This window comes from Muscardinus avellanarius, assembly GCF_963383645.1.
Source record: "Muscardinus avellanarius genome assembly, chromosome: 4".
NCBI classification, from domain to species: domain Eukaryota; kingdom Metazoa; phylum Chordata; class Mammalia; order Rodentia; family Gliridae; genus Muscardinus; species Muscardinus avellanarius.
Window position 1 is genome coordinate 117,876,147 of NC_137789.1, and position 18,046 is coordinate 117,894,192.

The 18,046-nt window shown below is 54.5% G+C and overlaps 1 protein-coding gene across 1 annotated transcript in view; it reads left to right on the forward strand.

Annotated features, from left to right (window-relative positions):
* Positions 1 to 18,046, forward strand: part of COL13A1 (collagen type XIII alpha 1 chain) — a gene marked incomplete at both ends in the record, with an annotated part of 158,418 nt that overhangs the window by 92,478 nt on the left and 47,894 nt on the right. The window contains 7 exons of the mRNA XM_080694674.1: positions 1,089 to 1,115; positions 1,211 to 1,237; positions 2,214 to 2,240; positions 5,238 to 5,303; positions 9,111 to 9,218; positions 10,840 to 10,866; positions 11,776 to 11,811. Of these exons, the coding sequence (XP_080550800.1) occupies positions 1,089 to 1,115; positions 1,211 to 1,237; positions 2,214 to 2,240; positions 5,238 to 5,303; positions 9,111 to 9,218; positions 10,840 to 10,866; positions 11,776 to 11,811 (318 nt within the window). The remainder of the gene's footprint in view (positions 1 to 1,088; positions 1,116 to 1,210; positions 1,238 to 2,213; positions 2,241 to 5,237; positions 5,304 to 9,110; positions 9,219 to 10,839; positions 10,867 to 11,775; positions 11,812 to 18,046) is intronic.

Sequence of the window (18,046 nt, forward strand, 5' to 3'; positions counted from 1 at the left end):
CCTGATGATCCTCCTGGTTTGGAGGTGGGTCTAGTTTCAAGTCAGGAGCAAGAAAAAGCCTCCTCTCCTATAGCTTGGCACTCTGAGGCCCCCACCCAGACAGCCCAACCTCAGGCCCCACAAAGACTGTGCGGCAGGTGGGCCTTCACAATCCCCCAGGATGGGGGCTGGAAGGGACCTCAGGGCTCTGGGTGTGGACAGTGCTTATGCTTCCAGCTAAGTCTAGAGGAGAAACAGCCCAGTTGCTGGACTGGACTGGGCTGGACCTGCGTCCCGAGGTCCGGCTCATTCCAGAACATGGTGGAGTGGGAAAGGCTGGACCTCCGTGGTCCCACAAACCTGAGCCCACATCCCAGTGCTGCCGTTCACTGACCACAGGGCCTGGCTCTGCCCCTCTCTGGGAGGTGAGCTGGCACCAGCCCCTTCCTCACAGGCCGTGCGAGGGTGAGCTCTGCACACCTGAGGCTTCTGAGAGAAGGAAACAGGGCTCCCTGACCCCAACTTGACAAGACAACCTTGAAGGAAACCCTAAGACCTCCTGTATCCCCACAGGAGCATGGCTCAGGGACCAACTCCCAGCTTCCTCTCAGTGCTAGAACTTTCTGCAAAACTCCCAGCATCTGAGCCCTGGCCTGCCCTGCCTCCCTGTGTCCCTGAAGCCTTCTGGCTCCATGGGCTTCACTGGGGCCCAGGAAAGTAGGAAATACAATGTGCTGGTGTGTCCTGGAGCTGGAGCAGGAGTCAGGAAGTCCCGCACAGCAGAACCCGCCGAAGTGCAGCCTTAATGTGGTGATCCTGCGAGAAGATAGTGGTGGAGAAACGAATGAAGGATGACATCTATGGGTTCAGGGGACGCTCGGTCACACTCATGCATGGCTGAAGAAGCTGAGACTTGGGGCATAAGGCCACCACCTTGAATGTGTCAGACACTGGGAGGCCTGGCCATGGCTGGCAGAGCACAGCTCGGGACCCTGGGACATTGTGAAAAGCCAGGAAAGGCCAGCATCTGCCCGACGCCTGCCCGCGCATGTGTCTCAGCTCTGCCTGTCCTCTGTCCCCTCGCTGACCTGTGTGTTTCCTCTCTGCAGGGCCTGGCGGGTGCCCGAGGACAGCCGGTGTGTACTTCCTCTTTATATTCCCCAGCAGAGACTCACGGGGCCCTGAGTCCTAAGCTTTGATTCCTAACCCTCTCATTTCTCTGTCTTTGTAGGGACCTCAAGGACAAAAAGGAGAAAAGGTAAGCAGGAAGGAGGGTCCCTAGAAGGTCTGCCTTGGCCCAGCCTCCTGGGGTGGAGGGATCAGAGTAGTTATTTCCAAACTTGAGTTCTACAGGCAGGACCAGGGAAGGCCTGGAGGCACTGCAGTGTTAGAGGGGTGCAAGCAAAGCTGCCCTGGGTGACATTGTTTTCTTTCTTTCTTTCTTTCTTTCTTTCTTTCTTTTTTTTTTTTTTTTTTTTTTTTTTTTTTTTTTTTTTTGCAATACTGGGTATGGAACCCAGGGACATTCTACCTCCAAGCTACAACCCCAGCTATATTTTCTATTCTTTATTTTGAAACAGGGTCTCACTGAGTTGCAGAGGGCCTCACTAAGTAGCTGAGGCTGTCTGTGAACTTCCATCCTAGTGACTCAGCCTCCCAAATGCTGGGATCACAGCGTGTGCCATCACGCCCAGCTTGACACCATTTTCTTGGAGTGAGAGTGCCTACCTGAAGCTGGGCCCTTCCCTCCAGGCACCTTCCTAGGCTCCTAATCCATGAGCCTCTAGGATTTTGAGGTGTATAAACCAATTGGCCTGGCCTCCTTCCCAGCCTCCTACTTTCTCTGTCTCATTCCTGACCAAGACTCCAGTGGGCATGCCCTGGGCAGTAGTGCACTGAGCTCAGAGAAGGCGTCCCTGGGGCTTTGCTGTCCCCAGCCAGGGCTCTGGTCCAGGGTTTTCGGGTGGGCCTACCCAAAGGGTCAGTGTAACGTCTGACCCTTGCAGCCACAGTGGTCAGTGTGTGGCAAAGGCCTACGTCTACGCTCCATGGGGACACTCCAGGCAGGCCCTGGCACTTTCTTCCCTGTCCCCAGCCAGGATAAAAGGAAGGACCAATCTCTTGCCTCAGACCACAACCAAAGAAGCAGGACTGGCAGTGTGTCTTGGGGTGCCCCTCAGGACAAGCTCCCCAATAAACTCCTAACACCCCCTCTCCTTTCCTTTCTTCCCTAGGGTCAGTGTGGTGAATACCCACACCGGGTAAGTGAGCCCCCGAAACTGACAGGGCCTTTCTGCCCTTCACCTCCCTGGAGTCTCTGGCACCTGGAGCCTGGGGAGCAGGTGCTGTAGTAGGAGAGGTGGCCCAGGGATGGCAGTGTGCCCAGCCAGCACAGTTGACTGTCTCTGTGGTGTGCCCTGTAGGTCAGGGTCAGCATTTGCCTGGAACAGGCCACAAGTGGCCCTGCTTGCCTGTCCTTCTGCCTGCTGACTGGGTGTGCCTGGGAGTCCCGGCTGCCGGCGCCTCGCCCTCTCCGCGGGCCTGTGTGTCGCCTCCCTGCCTCTGTCGGGAGCAGGTGCATGTGCAACTGTTTTATGTGAAGCTGCCCGCTCTGGCAATAAGAGGGACTTTAGGGTTAGTCATTGCTTCAGATTCCTCAGACCTCTGGGAGGGATATCATGGGGGCCATTGCATCAACCTTATCAAAGTAGATAAAGTCTCTACTTTGCCTATTAAGAACCTAGGCAGCCATTCTCTGAGCAGTGGGGCAGGGGGAAGGGAAGGGATGCTCAGGGCTAAGATGGTTCCCCCACCCCCACCCGAACCCTTCCTTTTCATTGCTCTGTCCCCAAGTACAGGACCCAAAGCCTGCTGTTGGCCTATTAGGCGTTATCGCTGGTGGGTGTCATGATTGGAACATCAGGTGCTGTAGCAGGAGAGGTGCCCTCCCCTCCTTCTAGGAGAGGGCAGGTAATGTGCAGCTCCCTCCACAAGAGGCCCAGGGCTCACACACACACACCAGGAAAAGCCTTGTGGACCTCCCTGCTGCAGTCAGGGCTCCACTTCGAGACCCCCTGCGCCCAGACACACTCATGGCTCCCCTGGCTACCCCCACACATTGCAGGAGGGGGTGGAGACAAACACAACCCAGGCTCAGAGTGCCCCAACTCTGGAAGGCCCCAGGAAGCTGCCTTCCATCCAGCCATTCCAGAGGCAGGAAGGCATGCTGGTCTCTAACCTCTGGGTTCTTAGGCCAGGGAGAAGCCGCAATGGGGCTGAACCATGAGAGGCCAGGGTGGGTTTGAACCCAAGGCTGGGCTGGAGGACACCAGCAGGAAGCCATGCAGACAGAGCTGGCCTGCTGTGGCAGGTGCTGGAGGGGTAGAGGGGGTGCTGGTGTTCCAGCCAGCCTCATCCTGAGGCAATAACAGAAGGTCAGCTGTGTTTATTTGAAATGATGGCTCACGGGATCATCATAACACCCAATGAAAGACTACAGTCCCCCGCACAAAGACAGCACAACTGCGGGTGCTGGGGCATGTCGTTGGTGCTCAGAGAACGCTGGGGGTGAGGGACATCAGGCCCAAGAGGACAGAAAGAAGGGGTGGTGAGAGGAGGCTCCAGCCTGGCCACAGCACGACAAGTGTGGCCTTAGGACTGAGGCAGGTGGGGTTGAAAGTGGACTTGGGGACTCTGCTGATGGGCAGGGCAAGCTTATTTAGAGGACAGTGGGAATGCACTGGGCTTCATAGCCTGCGGCCTTTCCAGGGAGTCTGAGGCATGGCAGGGTGGCTGGTCCCTGCCTCTCTTCCATTCTGAGGCTTCACTGGGGAGGAGGGAGAGGAGGGACTGGGGAGTATGTGGGAAGGAGCCCCGGGGCAGGAGTGGTGCCTGTGGGTTCTCCCCCTCACTGTTCCCATCACCCTGTCTCTGCCACCTGGTTTCCCCTCCCCACACCAGGAATACCTGAGCAGCACACTAGCAGCTCTGCGCTCCAACCAGATAATTACCCTGAAGGTTTGTAGGTTCTGGAAGTCCTCTGGCCCCTCTGCTCAGAGGCTTCCTGGATGCAGAGCCCAACATTGCACTGCCCTGGCCCCCCGGTGGCGGGGAGGGGGCTCTGTGCGTGGCAGCTGCCCACACAAGCTGAGGGGCTGACCTGGAAGAGCTAAGGTCGGGCTCTCCATACCCCAGCTGAGCACAGTCTCAGCCCAGGTGGCTTCTGGTTCTTAATGTTCATCCCAGGGGCCTCTGGTGAGTTAAAGTGCTCTTGAAAACAAGTGGTTGATTCTATGCCATCACTGTTTTCACGTGGGTTCTGCTTCCTGGAGCCATGGGTCGCCCAGCTACAGTGGGTAGAGGGATTAGAAGCAGCAGGGATTTCCAGAAATGAAAATCGTATTGAGGCGTTGGGCATGCTGGTGCACACCAGCAACTCAGGAAACTGAGGCAGGAGGATTGCCAGTTCACAGCCAGCCTGAGCTCAAAGTAAAATAAAAAGGGCTGAGGATGTAGTAGAAAAAGAAAGAAAATCACATTGAATAATATGGTTGTAAGTTGCTTTCCCCAAAAAAGTGGTCGACCGTTCCAGAGACATTTTCCCCTAACCTCTATTTTCCAAACCCGCCAGCCCCAGAGTGAGAGCTCAGTAGCACTTAGTGTGTGCCCACATGGACCACACCCTGAGCCAGCTCAACCCCAGGACCCAGGCTCAGCCCTGCCTTGACCATCCTTCTAAAATTTGCTGGCATCAGCCCTCCTCCTTCTACCAAAAAAGAACCCGAAGGCGGCTGCACATTGTGCCTGCAAGTACCAATTTAGCTGGTCTTGTGGCTCCAACGCCAGAGCCTGAGTCTCCAGTGCTCGGCCCAGTGGCCTCTGTCTGGGCGGGGCTGGCAGTGCAATGTTGGGCCATGCGTCAAGCAGTCTCTATAGCCCTGCATGGCCACAGATGACCACTTTCCCACTCCGAGGGCTGCTGGCCAGTACCCGGAGCTCCCACCTGAAAACCACTGCAGGGTGCAGACTGAGGGCCATTCCTCTATCCAAGGGCAAGCTGTGCCATGCCTACCCCAAGCCATGAGTGTGCTCGTCCACACCTTCCCTCCTGCCCCCCATGCTCACACTAATCTTTCTTCTTTCTTCCTCTCCCCCAACCCTCTTGGCCGCTCTGCCCTCCTGGCGACTCTTGCATCGGTCTGAATACCTGCGACCTTTGGCCTCTTCCCTCTGGCCTTCCACCTCATCTTTCTCCTCAGCTGCTGCCTCTCCTCAATTCCGTGCGGCTGGCTCCACCCCCAGTCATAAAAAGGCGGACCTTCCAGGTAGATACCTGTTTGCCAGACTCTATGTGACTTCCTAGAGGGGCTCGGCAAGTCTTTGGGCCCTGACAGGTCAGCTGAGGTTGTAGACACAGCCAGAACCTCCCTCTAACACGGTTCAGTTAAATTAGACAAACATGGACCCATGCACGCCACAGACATGGAAATAGCACACAGATCCCAGAGATTCTCAACTTGCACCACGCCATCACAACTCAACAGCCACCAGAAACAGCCGTCACTGTAGCCAGGTGCTGTGTTATCCATCTTTCAGGCCCAACTATTTAATTCTCTCAATGGTTTTTATGAATTAGATAGGAGCATCCTTATTTCACATGGAATCAAGCTTCAGAAAGCTAGAGTAAGGTGCAGAAAGTCATACAGCCAATACATTGCAGAGCAGCCATTTGCAGCCAGGCTGTCTGCCTGCTATTAGTTGCCTGAGTTTTAAGCTAATTCCTTGACTTCTCTGTGTCCTAGTTTTCTCATCGGTAAAATAAGGATAATAATAGTACAACTTTATAGGGCTACTGTTGTAGATGCAAAACAGTTGAAGTAGTTCCCAGTACAGTGTAAGTGCTATGATGTTAGCTATCACTACTATTATTTATCTTTTGGAGACAAGGAAATTGAGGCTCAGAATAGTGAGTAGATTTGCCCAATGTTGCACAAACAGTAAGAGAAAAAATTGGAACTGGCAGCCAGGTCTTTGGCTCCCACATCCCAGGCTCTCTCAGACCTTCTTCCATTATGCTTAGAAATGCAGACTGCAGAGCATCTGATCACCTGTCACCTGAGTTTGAGGAGTGAAGGCATTTGGAGAGGGAGTGTAGTCTACCTCCAACAGATGTGAGCATTGGGAACAACTGTTTCCTTCTTCCTGCCTCACTGGGAGGCTGAAAAAGGAGATCACAAAGAACAAAGCATTCTCCCTGCTGTTCAACAAAAGGTCACAGCTTGATCTCACACCACGAGGCCTGCCTTGGCCTTCACTTTCCTTGTGCTGCACAGGGATGCTTGGGACTGCAGGCTCTGGGTGGTGATCTGAAAGCTTGACAGCAGGGCCTAGAGTCACAGGCCTCCAGGAGTCAGGAGCTCAGGGTGCTCAGGCACCTCACTTAACAAAGTTGAAAAATCATCCCAATGACCAGCTAAAAATACCAAGGACACAGGGTGTACATGCGACCCAAGGCTGCAGGCTGCATATCACGTTACCCAGTCAGATCCTTGAGAGCCTCTGCGTGCTCTGATCTGCGCGAGGACCCTGAGTATGGCAGCTGGGGATGTGTCCCATGGCCTCTCAGCCCTGCCCATCCCAGGTCTACCTGCAGGAGAGCTGAGCACGCCTTCAGAGCAGCCGCCCTGCTGGGCACACCACAACCTAGCCTCTGTTGTATTAGCTGCTCTTTGTTGAGCTCTTACTGGGTTACAGTTCCCATTGTGGGAATTCTGCATGGATTATCTCATGAAATCCCCCAGACAGCCTCCCAAAAGTGGCGGAGATGCCCCGCTCATCACCCTGCTTCACTGGGGAAGATGCTGAAGGCCCAGGATCCAATCCAGGCCACTGTATGTCCCTTTTTCCCTTTACAAGAACAAGAGGTGCTTAAGCCAGAACTTTCTGTGCTGCCTGGTTTCCAAAAGAGAGAGAGAGAGAGAGGCCAATAGGGGCCACTAGGTTGCCTACTGTGGATTCTGCCTGGAGAATAAGGTGTCTATGCTATCAGCCATCATGGGACATAAAAAAATTTACCCATTTCCTATCAATAAATCAATATTGATTTTACAGGCTCTACAAAATGACCTAAGATTAGTTGGAAGAGGAAACTGCATATGAGGTGTGATGTGCTTAGCAGATGATGCTAGAGGTCATTTCCAAAGCACGGAAAGTAGGGTGATGAGCCCATCTTGCTGGAGAAAAAAAATGGAATCTGGTCTTATAAGTTTGGACCCTGATTCCACCCAGACTTCTCCGAGTGATCTCAGTTAGGGAGTTCAACTTCTCTGAGCCTCAGTTTTCTCTTCTATAAAAAAGGACATATGATATTGTGATGGTTCTTGAATTTCACAGTCAGAAAGAACCTCAGGGGCTTGACTCAAATCAAGCCTCCTTTGCTTGTGAATTATCCCTCAAAAACATAGAAAGATGTGATGAATATTGGGTAGTGCAGCAACACAGAGGACCCTGGGGGTGTTTGAGGACTCCAGGGGCTCAGTCAGGTTCAGTCTAGTTGGAAGGAGCCATGCTAGTCCTCTTGAAGACTGAGTTCAGTTAAGCCTCTCTTGGTTCAAGAGAGACTTGGGCCCCTGGTACCTATGTGAATCTGGGCAGGGAGGGGCAACCGCCAAAGCAATTTCAGCACCTACCTCCTGGGCCACGGATACCTTGAGCCCTAAAGTGGCTTCTCATAGGGTGCGATAGGCTGGGGCCCAGTCCTTAGGGTGATACTGGGTGTCATCTGCCCTAGGGTGTCCCAGCTGTGAGATGGCATGAACAGATGTTGCTAAAATCTTACATTTCTCATTCCCAGAATGTACACTACTGTTTGCCATCCCCACTTCCCCCTGTGGTGCTTGTAACAAGCCTCATCAGCTCCCTTCTTCACAGGGGGATGCAGGAGACCCCCTTCCTACATTGTCTCCATAGTGCCATAGGGCCTAATGAAGTCACACTGAGAAGGGAGGGCCAGCCTGGCACCCTGGCCTCCTGTGTCCTCCCAACTGCCAGGCTGTTCTGTTGAACTATCTACAGGGGCCGGCCCCTCCTCATGAGAGCTAAGCCCATATTATGTGTGAAGGGATCACTTAGAATACAACATAATTGCATGAGTCTAGATGCAGGATGGCTGGCTTGTCCCCAGCCCCAAGATCTGGTCACCTAGCCCGAGCTCTCCTGCTGCTGAGGGTTGCAATGCCACTGTTACCTCTCTGGGCCCTCAGCACACCCTGGAGACAGGCATGGTGATGATAAAGGCTGGGTTCAGAGCAGTTGGCCAAGGAGGGTGTGGGGCGAGGGGCTAGTACCAGCAACCCCATACAGGAATGGAGCCCTTTACAGTTTCAAAGCAAACTCAGTTCCTTTCTGGGGTCAGGCAGATCCACAGGAACAGAAGCAGGCTGCAGGCAAGAAAGGCTCCCAATGAGAAAACTCACATCGCTCCTTGACCCAGGAGTGTTGGCCCAGTGTTATTAGGCCTCCAAGTTTTTCATCAAAGCCACCAGTCCAAATTTGCTGCCTAAAAGCTCCTGCTAATGAACACTGAGCCAAATAAAATCTACTGGCCTCTGACCTCAGGGTCTCACTTGATCCTCCTGCTAGATCTTCAAAAACAGAGAAAAAGCTGAGAAAGGCTGCTAGGTGCCTCTGCTCCCACTCTGGCTGAGAGGCCAGAGCCTGGAGAAATGACGCAGCCTGCCACACTGAGAGCGGTGGCGGAGGCGGTCCCAGGCCGCACTGGCTGGACCTGACCATCTGGCCAGGGCGGGAGCAGCCAGGGTCTTGTCTCACTCGCTTCTCTGCCGCCGCGGCAGGGCTCTCTGCCTGCGGGCAGCTGCTCTGTGCAGCAGGTTCTCTCTGGAAGCCCCACCACTTGGGGACCGAATGTCTTGGCCCTCTTCTCACTGCCACCAGACCTTGCATGTCATCACACGCACCACAGCACCGTCACCATCCCGCCACCATCACACCCACCATCACCACCACCATCCCAGCAGAGCCCACGCGGGGCGGCCCCAGGTGCATGGTGCCGGGGTGGGAACCGGTCTGTGCTCCAGGCTCTGTTCTCTAACACTTGTTTCAACGAATCTCAGGGTGAGCAGGGCCAGGCTGGTATCCAAGGCCCACCAGGGCCGCCAGGCCCCCCTGGACCGAGTGGACCTCTGGGGCACCCAGGACTGCCAGGGCCCATGGGGCCACCTGTAAGTATCTTCTCCCTCTGCCCTTTAAGACTTACCCTGAGAATTCTCTGGAAACCTCCAAACCCTGGATTACCAACATCAGCCTGGCCCTAAATGGCCCTAGTTCCAGCTAAATGGGCAGGGCCACTGGGCGCAGGCAGCCACACAAGAAGCTGCCCATCCCTGACATTGCATGCTCACCTGCCGTAGCCATGTCCACCATGGCAGAGGCGATGAAGTGGCTTCCCTTCCCCTCCAGCAGGGAGGGGCATGGGGAAATCTCCGAGGCCACCTTTGATGGCTGGAACTGACCCCCAAGCTTAGGAAAACCCAAGTAAGAGGGACTGGGCTCTGAAGAGGTACAAGGAGTGACCACCACCTGCTCCCCTGACAGACATGCCTCTTGGCGCTGTATGGGGCCCCGCTCCAAAGGCAAGATGGCAGGACAACCGCTGGAGGGCTCCACTGGCCAGCAACACCCCCACCAGGTGACAGGTGGCCAGGGCTCCACTGGCCAGCAATACCCCCACCAGGTGACAGGTGGCCAGGGCTCCACTGGCCAGCAATACCCCCACCAGGTGACAGGTCAAATTCAGTGGCCACCAACTTGCCCATTTTCAAACCCTGGCTGAGACCCTTCAGCCATTATTACAATAGAGCAGCAGGGGAGGACAACCCAAGGGGAAGCTGAGCTTTTGAAGAAATTGGTCCTCCACTCAGAGAAGGTGCACATCACACGCTCTCAGTTGTTATACCGTCTCAAAGGGACTAGGGTTAAGGCAAAATCCACTTTCTTTTTTTGTTGGGGAGGGAAGGTCATTATTGAACACGGGGGCATGCTAGTCTCACTTCCATCAGCCTTTAGATGGGAAACTTGAAAACCTGAAAGGAAGTGACTTTAGAAAATTAAACCAAACCAAGCCAAGGAAACCAAAATGCTCACAATTCACTTCGCTGGCCTCTGCCTTCCCACCTGACCCACACGTCGCTTTTGCTCACCGAACCCAAGCCCACTGGTTTGCTTTGTTAGACTGTTTATAAAGAGAAAAAAAATCCAAAAAGCATGTTTTCTAAACCAATCGAAACATGGTTTTCTCCAGCCCACGCTTGCTGCCCAGAGCTACGCCCAAGACCACGGTGGAGCCGCCTCCAGGCCTCCCTCGGCGCCCAGGGGTCCAGGGTCCCTCCCCACCTCACCGCACCAGCTGCCACGGCCACAGCACACTGGGCAGAGGAGACAGTGGGCTCCTTGGTGGCGAGTGGGGCCAAGGGCAGAATCAAGGTCCTGCTGGGCCAGGTCGACAGCTAGGGAGGGGTCCCAGCCAGAGGCGGGTGGGTGAAGAGAGAGACCAAACCACACTGTCAATTTAGCCCCATGCCACTGCCCCACTTTCCAGTGGGCGAGCACCGTGCAGTTGCCCACAGTGCCCACATGGCTCCAGAGAGGGACCCAAGCCTGTTGTCCCCGTGTGCCCTCTGCAGGTTTCAGATACCTTTCCTGGATAATCTGGAACTCTTCTCTGGCATGCCCTCTTGTTAAAGCTACTTGGAGCTGCTGTGTCCCAGCCTCCACTGTAAACACGACTAACTCATCCCTTACTGTGGAAACCATCCCTATTCACCTATTTTTTTTCCTCCACAGGGCTTACCTGGGCCTCCTGGACAGAAGGTAAGAGTCCTCCTGGGCAAGGCATTGACAGGCAGGGGAGTTCCCTGCAGAAGGGAGGGAGGAAGGAGCTGAGAGATGGCCCAGCTTGACTCTTTCCAAAACACTGCTTTCCTCTTAAGAACTGCATTGGTTTCACACAGATGGCCATCTTATTTTTGGTGCTGGGGATCAAATCCAGATGCTTTCTGCCACGCATCTACACTTCCAGCCCTTTCTTAGTTTTCATCTTGAAACAGGGTGTCTCTGAGTTGGCCTCTAACCTGTGATGTTCCTGTCTCAGCCTCCCAATTACTGGGGTTGCAGGCCTGCCTGGCTGGATTTCCCTTCTTGCATGCTCAGGCCAGCCCAGCCAGTGCTACAGCTAACACAGAAAGCATAGTCCTGCCCACCAAGGAGTTTATATTCTACTTGGAAACTCAGGCCAGATGCCCATGACTTTGTCACCATGTTCCAATAAAATGGTGTTCTGTAAAGTGTCCGACCTGGAAGAGTCTTCTGGGGTCGCTGTTCCATTGTGAAAACTTGCCTGGAAGCCCACAGGGTCCCTCTCAGGCTGAAGTCAGCGACCCCGAGGTCCTGGGGATGAGAGGTACAAGTGCCCTGCTGCCTTGTAAACATGGGGCTGAGCACCTGGGGAGCATGACTCATCCAGGCTGGTGATGGAACCAGAGTGACGGTCAGGTGTCCTGGGTCCCTACCGAGCTGACCATCCCGGCACTCCTCAGCCCCTGCAGCAGGGCTTATGCTTGACCGTCTGGAGGCTGTTGTCCCCGGGTGGCTGGAAGTGGGTGTCAAAGGTGCAGAGTGTTCTGCGTCCTTGGGAGGGAGGGGTTGGTATTGTGTGGGGAAAAGCTCCGGTCTGTTCGGCCCTTGGAAAACCTCTTAACTGGCCTTTTCTTTCTTCCCCAGGGAGACCCGGGGATCCAAGGCTACCATGGCCGGAAGGTAAGAAGGAGGGGAAGGGGAAAACCCTTCCTCTTTTGTGGGTACCCCAAGTAGGGCCTCCACAGGGCACACGGAGCTGGGTCCCAGTCTTGCACAGTGTGTTTGCACACACACACTCAATGTGAGCCTCACAGCACTTTCAAAGTTGACTTAGCAGGGCTGTGCCTCTACCCAAGGACCAAAGGGGAAACCAAGGGGACAGGGCCATGGGTAGGTCAGTGGCCCAGCTGGGCCTCAGGCACAGGAGGGTCCATTTTGCCAACCTGGGTGGTCATGTCTAGACTGGCTCTCCAAGGGTCTGGTAAGTGGAAACCAGATTCCCAGGGCCCCTGGCTGGGCAGAGCTCCATGCTGAGCTTGACAGGGATGTGGAGGGGGCCTAGCCCTGAGAGACAAAGCATTCCTGTACAAAGAACCCTGGTGGGGGCAGACTGTTAAATGCTACCATCCCAAGGTGCTCTGTGAGTGCGGGAGTAGAGAGGGGCATCCAAGCTGGGAGAAATTTGGAAAGTGTTTTGGGAGAAGATAGCCAAGATGGTGTATGAATATAATGCACCAATAAAAAATTAAAAAAAAAGATAGACAAGGTTCCACCCTATTAATGAGTGAGGGATGGAGAGAGTGTCAGTCAGCTATAGCTGCGTAATAAGCCATCCCAATCTTACTGCTTTAAATGAAGACTTATTTTTAATGATTCTGTGAATTGGTGACCTGGGAATTTGTTGATTTCACCTGGATAGAGGGACCAGGATGGCCCAAATGAACTCATTCATGTGCCTGGTAGTAAGTGCTGGCAGGGGCTGGGGGTCTCTGTTCTCCATGTGGCCTCTTGTCCTCCAGGAGGCCGCACTGGCTTCCTTACAGCATGGCAGGCCTAGGGCAGCATCCAAAATGGGCAGATGTCAGTGTAGGTACTTCCTGGCATCTGCTTGCATCCCATCTCCCGATGCCCTAATGATCACAGCAAGTCATGTGACCACATCACATGCATCAGCGTGGGAAGGGACTTGGGCTCTACTTCTTCATCAGAGCATATGTGACCACTTTAATCCATCCCTGTAGCCCTTCAGCTGGAAAATCTGAAGGGAAATGGTACTTCAGACTGGGACACAATTCAAGCAAAGGCCAGGAGCAGTCATCAGAATGACTGTAACCACAGAACAATAATTTCAATAACAGTCACTACTTGCATAACTCCTGTTCTGGTGCTTGTACTGTCCTTCAGTGTGACCTGCATTTCTAGTCTGAAACCACTGGTCATGAGGCTGGTGTGACCATGCTCTGATTTAGAAAGTGAGACGGGCCGGGCGTGGTGGCGCACGCTTGTAATCCCCACTCTTAGAAGACTGAGACAGGAGGATCGCACAGGTTCGAAGCCAGCCTCAGCTACTGAGTGAGGCTCTCGGCAACTTAGTGAGACCCTGTTTCCAAATAAAGTATAAAATAGGTCTGGGATGATAGCCCAGAGGTAGAAAGCCCCTGGGTTCCACCCCTAGTACCACACACACACACACACACACACACACACACACACACACAATAGAAAGCGAGAAGGAATTCAAGTCTAGGTTTGGATTCTTCTCTCCACAACCCTCCCATTCCCCTCACATCTAGAAGCGCATCCTTGCCCTCCATTTCCTGGCTGGGATCCTCCAGAGCTTTCCAGAAGGAGAAAACAGGCAGGAGAGAGAGGCAGAGGGAGGAGGAGGAACCTTAGAAAGGGAAGACGCACATCAAAGAGCAGCACGTTCCTCGCGCTGCAGTAGCGCGGCTGCCGTGACCACATTGTTTTATGGGTGCTTGGTGGGCGAAATAGCAAGAACTAAGAGATCTTTAATTAGTTCTGCATAAACTGAGAAGTTTGTATTGTGTCAGGAAGTAGAAATTATAGCTCCCGGGGTTGCCTCCATCCACTTGTGCAGACTCAAAAATTTACAGCCTCCTGATGCAGCCCAGGGTCGGTTTTCCCATTAGCAGCCAGACCAGCTCTTTCAAGCCAATGAGGGAGCTGAGGACTGACAGGGGTCATGGTGATGCCATCGGCCGGCATCGTACCATGATGGGCACTCACATGGGCTGCACACCAAAAGCCTGACTCCTCCAAAAAGGATCCTGGGGGTCTGTTGTCCAGAGATGGAGAGGTGTCCTCTGAGGCCCGGGGTGTCTCGATGCTAGAGCGCCTGGGCCCAGGAGCGTGGCAGTCCTAGAAAGACTGCAGCAACAATCATTCCATCCTCACTGCACTGAATTTACCTAGAAAACAGTGCAGCCCTGCTGACAGAGGTGCTGGGGCAGCTCCTGGCCCCATGGAGCTCTGAGGTTTACTCTGGGAGAGAAGGAGGCTGGCCGGGAGCATCACACGCTCTGAGGGTGTGGGGGTCATACTCCTTTCCCATGACTCGGGGTGGAGCAGATGCCCATGGGCAGCCCTCCAGGAAGAGCGGTTCCAGTCGCATCAAGGAGCTTCCTGATGCCAAGTAGAGGCTGGGCAGTGTAAGAGAAGCTTCAACATCAGAGGGAAACGGGATTAAATCCCTTCCAGGGGAGGCAGCTGGCAGAAAGCCCAAGTGCTGTGTGCGTGTGTCACTATCACCATGAAATGCATTGTGATGTGAGACTATAATGCACTAATAAAAGTATTTTTTAAAGTTTTTTTAGAACTCCCTTCCAATTCAGGGAAGCCATGGCTTCCTGGGGACAGACTGCCCACACATTCCTCCTAGGAGCAGCACCCCACTTCCATCTTAGGGCTCACAAGGCCTAGAGGAGAAGGCCCAGCCGCTCATGCTCGGTTCCCCCCACCCTTACTTTCCCTGCCAGGACACCCCTCTCTTCTCTCCCATGTGGCTTCTTCTCCTTGCTGCCTCTCTGGGTCTCATGAAGGCTCCTGCAGCCTCTGCTCCTCCCCTCCACCAGCCTCACGCTGCACGCTGTCGGCTGGCCGGCCGATGGTCTCCATGCCTTCCTACCTGGGCCAGCCACCCTTGTCCAGAACCAGCCCAATGCCTCCCAGTCCACTAGCAGCCACAGGCGTGCATGGGGAACTATGGGCCAGAAGCAGAGGCTCCTGTCCCCCAGTCTTGGGCCCATTACCTGGGAGGCCATAAGTGCCTGTCCCACTGCCTCAGCCCCTGGGACAGTGGGCATCCTGACCCCAGGGATCGCCCCGCCTAGGCAGAAGTTTGTTTCCTCTCAGAATCCTCAGATGAAGGTTTTTTTCTTGGATGCCCACAGGCAAGTGTGGCAATACCTCACCTATCCAGGTTAACCAGAAAACTGCAGCCCTGCTGACAGAGGCGCTGGGGCAGCTCCTGGCCCAGTGGAGCTCTGAGGTTTGCTCTGAGAGGAGGCTCTCCCACAGGGTCTCACTGGGACCTTACCAAGGCCCAATAGTTAGAGTTCATCAACCTCTTTGTACAGATGAGAAGCTCAGAGAGGGTAACGCTTTGCCTATGGCTGCACAGCTGAAGTAGAAGCGAGGACGTGGGAATGCTAGGCCAGTGACACCCTCTGAGACTGCCTCCTGTGGTTTCTCTCCCTCCCTGCCTTTGCCCAGGAGTCTCTTCCTCTCTCCTCCCTCTGTTCTCTGCGTGCAATCAGGCTGGGGAGGAGGCACTAACATGGAGGGGCTCAGTCCCACCTCACCACCCCAGGAGAGAGGGTGCCAGCAGGTAGGATCGCAGCTAAGACGGAGACCATGTGGTTGCCCCATGCAGTCGGGCATGGGAGTCCCGTGGGGTAACAGATGGGCCCTCCCCTCGGCACACATGCAGGGAGGCCTCTCTTTCAACACAGGGTGGAATTCAACTTCTCAGCCTGAGCAATTTGCTAATGATTAGTTCTATCCACCACCACCCTTCAAACCCCCGGCCTGCTGGACTGTGCCTGGGTCCTCTCAGAGGCCAGCCCGGCCAGCGAGGCCAGCTTTCCACCAGCTCCTTGAGATCAAAGCCCAGTGTGACCGCTGGTCCTTGTGCAGCCCCCACGCCGGCTGGGGCCAGCCCTCCTGCCTAGACACTGCGGGTATTGTTCTGCACCCCTGTGGTACCTATTTGATCTAAATTTATGACATAGATCTACTTTAAATGTGTTGCAAGACACACAGTGTGTTTAAAACATTACAGCCTCGGCTGCTATTCAAGAGGATTGATGAGAATGGTCAGACTATGTGGAGCTAATCCCCATGGGTGCCTTGGAGCTGGCGGTACTGGTCTCGCAGTGGGAGGGCCTCTGCTGCCCATGATGCCTGGTTGTTAAGGTCAGGGTTTACATGGTGGCCCAGGCCTGAGGCACACAGTCTTCTGCAGGCTGCTGGCTATTTGGCTTCAGAACAGAGGAGGAAGGATTCCCAGAGCCACTGGTAACTGCACTTGCGCCTCCTGGAGGCCTTGAGGACAGTCAGAGGTAGGGACACCCAGGGAGGGGAGCCCAGATGCCCCTCAATACTTCTGCTATAGGGCATGATGACCCTCACCTGCCAGTCAGAGCCAGGGCCCATGCGGTGGACATAATTCTGTAAAATGACGGGCAGCATTGTTATGACCACCTTCTGGGCCTCCCGGAGAGGCCAGATGTGTACCAGGCCTATGTGTGCCCCATTTCAATACCTCCCTGTGACAGCCCCCGGAGGTGGGTTTTATTCTGATCCCCAGTTTACAGATGAGCAAAGTGGGGCTCACAGGGGTCGTTTCCCCAAGTCCACAGCCAGGAAGTCAGGAAGCCAAATCTGAACCCAAAGCCTTATTCTGAATAACCTTCCTCACTGCATCTTATGGGCCCAGGCCCCCCATGATTTCCACTAAGGCTTCCCCTTCTTCTCCTCTTTCCTATGAAAGGAAGCAAAGGTTGAACTGTTCTTGTGAGAAGAGGTGGAGGGAGGGGTTGCCCCCCCCCAGCTCTCTGGAGGCACTTGGCACCATCTGGAGGTCTGTGGAACTTGGTGTCTTGGTTAGTGAAGAACTGGGGAAGTGGAATGTTTGCCTGTGGGCCCTGACCCACCCAGTGATTCCCCAGGAAGTTGGGCTGGCCCTGACGTCCAGTACAGCAGGCAGCTTGTCTCAACCATCCGCAGTGTCTATTCCTAAAAGCTTCCTGCAGCCCTCTGGCTCCCAGAGGACCAGCGTGGCCCCAGGCCTCCAGGGGCATTCACAAACAGCAGAGGGCTCATTGGACACATGGGAGTCCGCAGGTGGGGACAGTGTTTTCTTTCAAAGCCATGAAATCCCAGTGGGGACATCCAGGCCATTTAAATTAAAGCAGATCAGAAAACTGAAACACAGCCCCAGATCTGAGGCCTCACAGGGGCCCGGAGGGACTCCAGCCCTCACCCTGCATACTTGGGCCGCTGTGTCTTCTGTACTCCACAGTCCACAGCTTAATTAGAGCTGACTTTTCTTTTTGGAACTAACTACAAAATCAACCGATCTCAAATCGAGATTACAAGCCAGCCGCTCTTCCAAAGCCCTCGCCTTCAATGGGGCGCCCGACCCCGGTAATTCCCTAGATCACTTCCTGCTGTCCTAATGACCGGAGGACCTGGGATTTCCGTGGTTCCGGTCTTCACTGGTCTGGAGACTGGCTGGGGCAGGGAAGCAGGAACTGAGTTGCCTTTTTCCTGGAAGGGCTGCCTGGGAACTCTTTGCAGGGTGGAGAGGGGGGAGGCACACCCCCTTCATCTTTCTAGCTCAGGAAAGGGCCCTGGTCCAGCCTGGCACCCACTGCCTGATGGCCTCCCTCAGCCCTCCACCCCCACTCAGACAAGCTTTCCTTCTCCCCCGCAGAGAACAAAGACTCAGTGTTCCTTGCCCTCTGCCCAGGGCCCTCCCCACCTAGACCCCGCTGCAGCAGGAGACCAGACCTCAGGTTAGGGGGATTCATCACCCCCTAGCTTTCCTGCGTGACCTTTGTTTGGCTGGAGAGCTGACCTTGACCCCCCCACCCTTCCTCTGGGCCATCTTCTTGCCAAGTCGCTGCCCAGCTTGTTCAGCAAACAGTAAATCACCAATTAAAGGGCTGTTCCCACAGGGCAGGAACACGCAGCTTTCCTCCAAAGCCTGCTCCATCCTGTCATTTCTATAAAGGATGAGTCTTCCACCTGGAAGCTGTGAAGAATAGAGGATCTGTTGATGCTGTGCTGCGCTCGGGTGCAGGGGCCCCTGGGGAGCCTGTGTGGGGCTCCTAAATCGGGTGGGGCTTACAAGATTATTCAGGGCAATCCCCTTCCACCCACTTGTCAC